The 3,444-nt window shown below is 47.6% G+C and overlaps 1 protein-coding gene across 1 annotated transcript in view; it reads right to left on the bottom strand.

Annotated features, from left to right (window-relative positions):
- CCDC61 (coiled-coil domain containing 61) overlaps positions 1-3,444 on the bottom strand; it is a gene marked incomplete at its 3' end in the record, with an annotated part of 20,199 nt that overhangs the window by 3,170 nt on the left and 13,585 nt on the right. The window contains exon 6 of the mRNA XM_010852708.1: positions 8-93. Coding sequence (XP_010851010.1) covers positions 8-93 — 86 coding nt within the window. The remainder of the gene's footprint in view (positions 1-7; positions 94-3,444) is intronic.

Genomic DNA, 3,444 nt, shown 5'->3' with positions numbered 1-3,444 from the left:
TCCTGGCGCGCCGCCCGCCCGGTCACCGCCTCCTCGCGCAACCTGCCCAGCTGGGCCTCCAGCTCGCGCTTCTCAGACACCAAGCGCGACACCCTGGGAAAAGGAGGTAGAAGGCGAATGCCGGGGCCGGGTGAGGGGCACGGTTCCATACTCTGCCCTCCTCCACCCGGGTGGGCACGCTCCGCTTGCGTTAGAGAAATGCAAATAAAAACCACCAAGAGATGCTGGGTTGACAGGACCTTTTTAAGACAGGGATCCAGCGCTCAACATCCACACCCACCAGTCCCAACATCACCTGACTGTAGGCAGATACACAGCACCACGGGGGAAGGCGTCCCAGAAACCTGCATCTCATTAGCCTATCGGTTTAACCACCACTTCACGGGAAATACAGAGGTCTGGTCAAGGCTATGGTTTTTCCAGTAGTCATGTATGGATGTGAGAGTTGGACTGTGAAGAAAGCTGAGCGCCGAAGAATTGATGCTTTTGAACTGTGGTGTTGGAGAAGACTCTTGAGTCCCTTGGACTGCAAGGAGATCCAACCAGTCCATTCTGAAGGAGATCAGCCCTGGGATTTCTTTGGAAGGAATGATGCTAAAGCTGAAACTCCAATACTTTGGCCACCTCATGCGAAGAGTTCACTCATTGGGAAAGACTCTGATGCTGGGAGGGATTGGGGGCAGAAGAAGGGGACGACAGAGGATGAGACGGCTGGATGGCATCACTGACTCGATGGACGTGAGTCTGAGTGAACTCTAGGAGTTGGTGATGGACAGGGAGGCCTGGCGTGCTGTGATTCATGGGGTCGCAAAGAGTTGGACACGACTGATCGACTGAACTGAACATGAATCACAGTGATAAAATCAACAAGAACCCTGGTGGTCCAGTGGTTAAGACTTTGCCCTTGCTTCCACTGCAGAGGGGAAGGGGTTGGATCCCTGGCTGGGGAACTAAGATCCCACAAGCCATGTGGCAAAAAAGAGAAAAAATCCAGAATGTGGGAAACTGTATAAATAACCTGGCTTCTTCCACAAAGCAGCAGCATGAAAAAGTAAAGGGGGCTGTAATAAATTAAGAGACTTAAGAAACACAACAAACTGTAATGTGGGGCCATATCTGAATACTTATTCACACAAGCAAATTACAAAAAGACATTTGCACACCCTGGGTATCAGATGACATTAAGGTATTTTTGTTAGTTTTGTTGGATGTCATAATACCGCTTATGTTTGTTGCTTTTATCAAAAATAACCTTATATGTTAAAAGATACATATTGAAATGTTTACAGAGGAGATCCAATATCTGGGATTTGCTTCTCAGAGGACAGGAAAGGGTGTAGATCATAGAAGATGGGCAAAATGTGTTAGATAACCATTGAAGCTGGGGCACAAGCACCTGTGTGTTATACTACTAGTTCTGTGCATGCTTGGAATTTTTCCTAATTAAACGTTTTCTAAAAATCTGTGGCTCCCCTACACTCTCCAAGGAGCTTCTTCATCTGGTCCCTTCCAGCTGACTTCCCCTCTCCCCTCCTCTCCTCCCACCTCCCTCTCCCACGATGCTCTTTGCAAATACAGTTCCCTCCTCCTAAACCATCTCTCCTCCTCCTGGCAGGAATGACTCTACTCATCCTCCAAACATCAAGACCCCAGTGAAGCCTGCCTGGCCCCCAACCCCAGCCAGGGGTGAGGTCAGGTCCCTCTAGTCTCTGCCCCCCGGATCTCTGTACACTTCCTTCCCAACACCAATCACTGATCAGTGTGATTATCTGTTTTCTATCTGTATCCTTCCTCCAGCTCTCCGGTCAAACCCGGTGTCGGGATCCGGGTTTTGTGGCCAGGCTGACTGTACCCAACTCTATTCCAGCTCCTACAAGCTGTGTGACCTGGGGCAGTTTCACTTCACATCTCTGTGAAGTTGGATTATAATAATAACACCTACTGATAAGGTTGTAGGAATCTATAAAGAGTGCTTAGACTGTGTACAGTACTGAGTGATGGCTCAATAAACATCAAGTAGGGCCGGGAAGTGTACGTGGCACACCGTAGGAACTCATTAAATGTTAGATGAGTGAATTAATGAATCTTGGCCTCTTTCCAAACTCCCTAACTTCAAGTTGGGAAGAGGAAGGTAAGAATTGCCTGGCTATGGCTCTCAGAGCAGAGAGCGCCGTCTTGTGGCCATTCTGGGAAACACATGCACACACGAGGAAGAATCACAGGGTTCTCCAGCCCAAAGAGCTCCCGCCGCTCAAAGGGGAGAGGTCTGGTCCTTCCTGAGCACTCAGTCCTGCCGCCGGCGCACAGTGGCTGAGGAAGGAAAAGGGGCTTGAGCTGACTGCTTGGATACAAGGTCGAGCCTGGCCATAGTACTTTACTGTGTATGGAACAAATTCTCTAACCTCTCTGGGCCTCAGTTTTCCTCCATAAAATGATAGTAGTGCCTACTCTGGGAGGATTAAATGAATTAAATCATATGGCACTGAACAGAGTTCCTGGCACACAGTTAAGTGCTCAATAAACATTGCTGCTGCTGCTGCTAAGTCGCTTCAGTCGTGTCCGACTCTTAGCGACCCCTTGGACTGCAGCCCACCAGGCTCCTCTTTCCATGAGATTTTCCAGGCAAGAGTACTGGAGTGGGTTGCCATTGCCTTCTCCAATGCATGAAAGTGAAAAGTGAAAAGTGAAAGTGAAGTTGCTCAGACATGTCCAACTCTTAGCAACCCCATGGACTGCAGCCCACCAGGCTCCTCCATCCATGAGATTTTCCAGGCAAGAGTACTAGAGTGGGGTGCCACTGCCTTCTCCACAATAAACATTAGATACTGCTATTATTATTAATACTAAAAATAGTATTAGCCCTCCCCAATGTGTACCAAATAGGAAAAGGAGTACGTCAAGGCTGTATATTGTCACCCTGCTTATTTAACTTATATGCAGAGTACATCATGGGTAACGCTGGCCTGGAAGAAGCACAAGCTGGAATCAAGATTGCCGGGAGAAATATTAATAACCTCAGATATGCAGATGACACCACCCTTAAGGCAGAAAGTGAAGAGGAACTAAAAAGCCTCTTGATGAAAGTGAAAGAGGAGAGTGAAAAAGTTGGCTTAAAGCTCAGCATTCAGAAAACGAAGATCATGGCATCTGGTCCCATAACTTCATGGCAAATAGATGAGGCAACAGTGGAAACAGTGTCAGACTTTATTTTTCTGGGCTCCAAAATCACTGCAGATGGTGACTGCAGCCATGAAATTAAAAGGTGCTTACTCCTTGGAAGGAAAGTTATGACCGGTTAACCTAGATAGCATATTCAAAAGCAGAGACATTACTTTTCCAACAAAGGTCTATCTAGTCAAGGCTATGGTTTTTCCAGTGATCATGTATGGATGTGAGAGTTGGACTGTGAAGAAAGCTGAGCGCCGAAGAATTGATGCTTTTGAA

Source organism: Bison bison, unplaced genomic scaffold (assembly GCF_000754665.1).
Source record: "Bison bison bison isolate TAMUID 2011002044 unplaced genomic scaffold, Bison_UMD1.0 scf7180017864313, whole genome shotgun sequence".
Classification (NCBI taxonomy): domain Eukaryota; kingdom Metazoa; phylum Chordata; class Mammalia; order Artiodactyla; family Bovidae; genus Bison; species Bison bison.
Note: the sequence above shows the minus strand (reverse complement) of the source record. Positions and strands in the feature narration are given on the sequence as shown.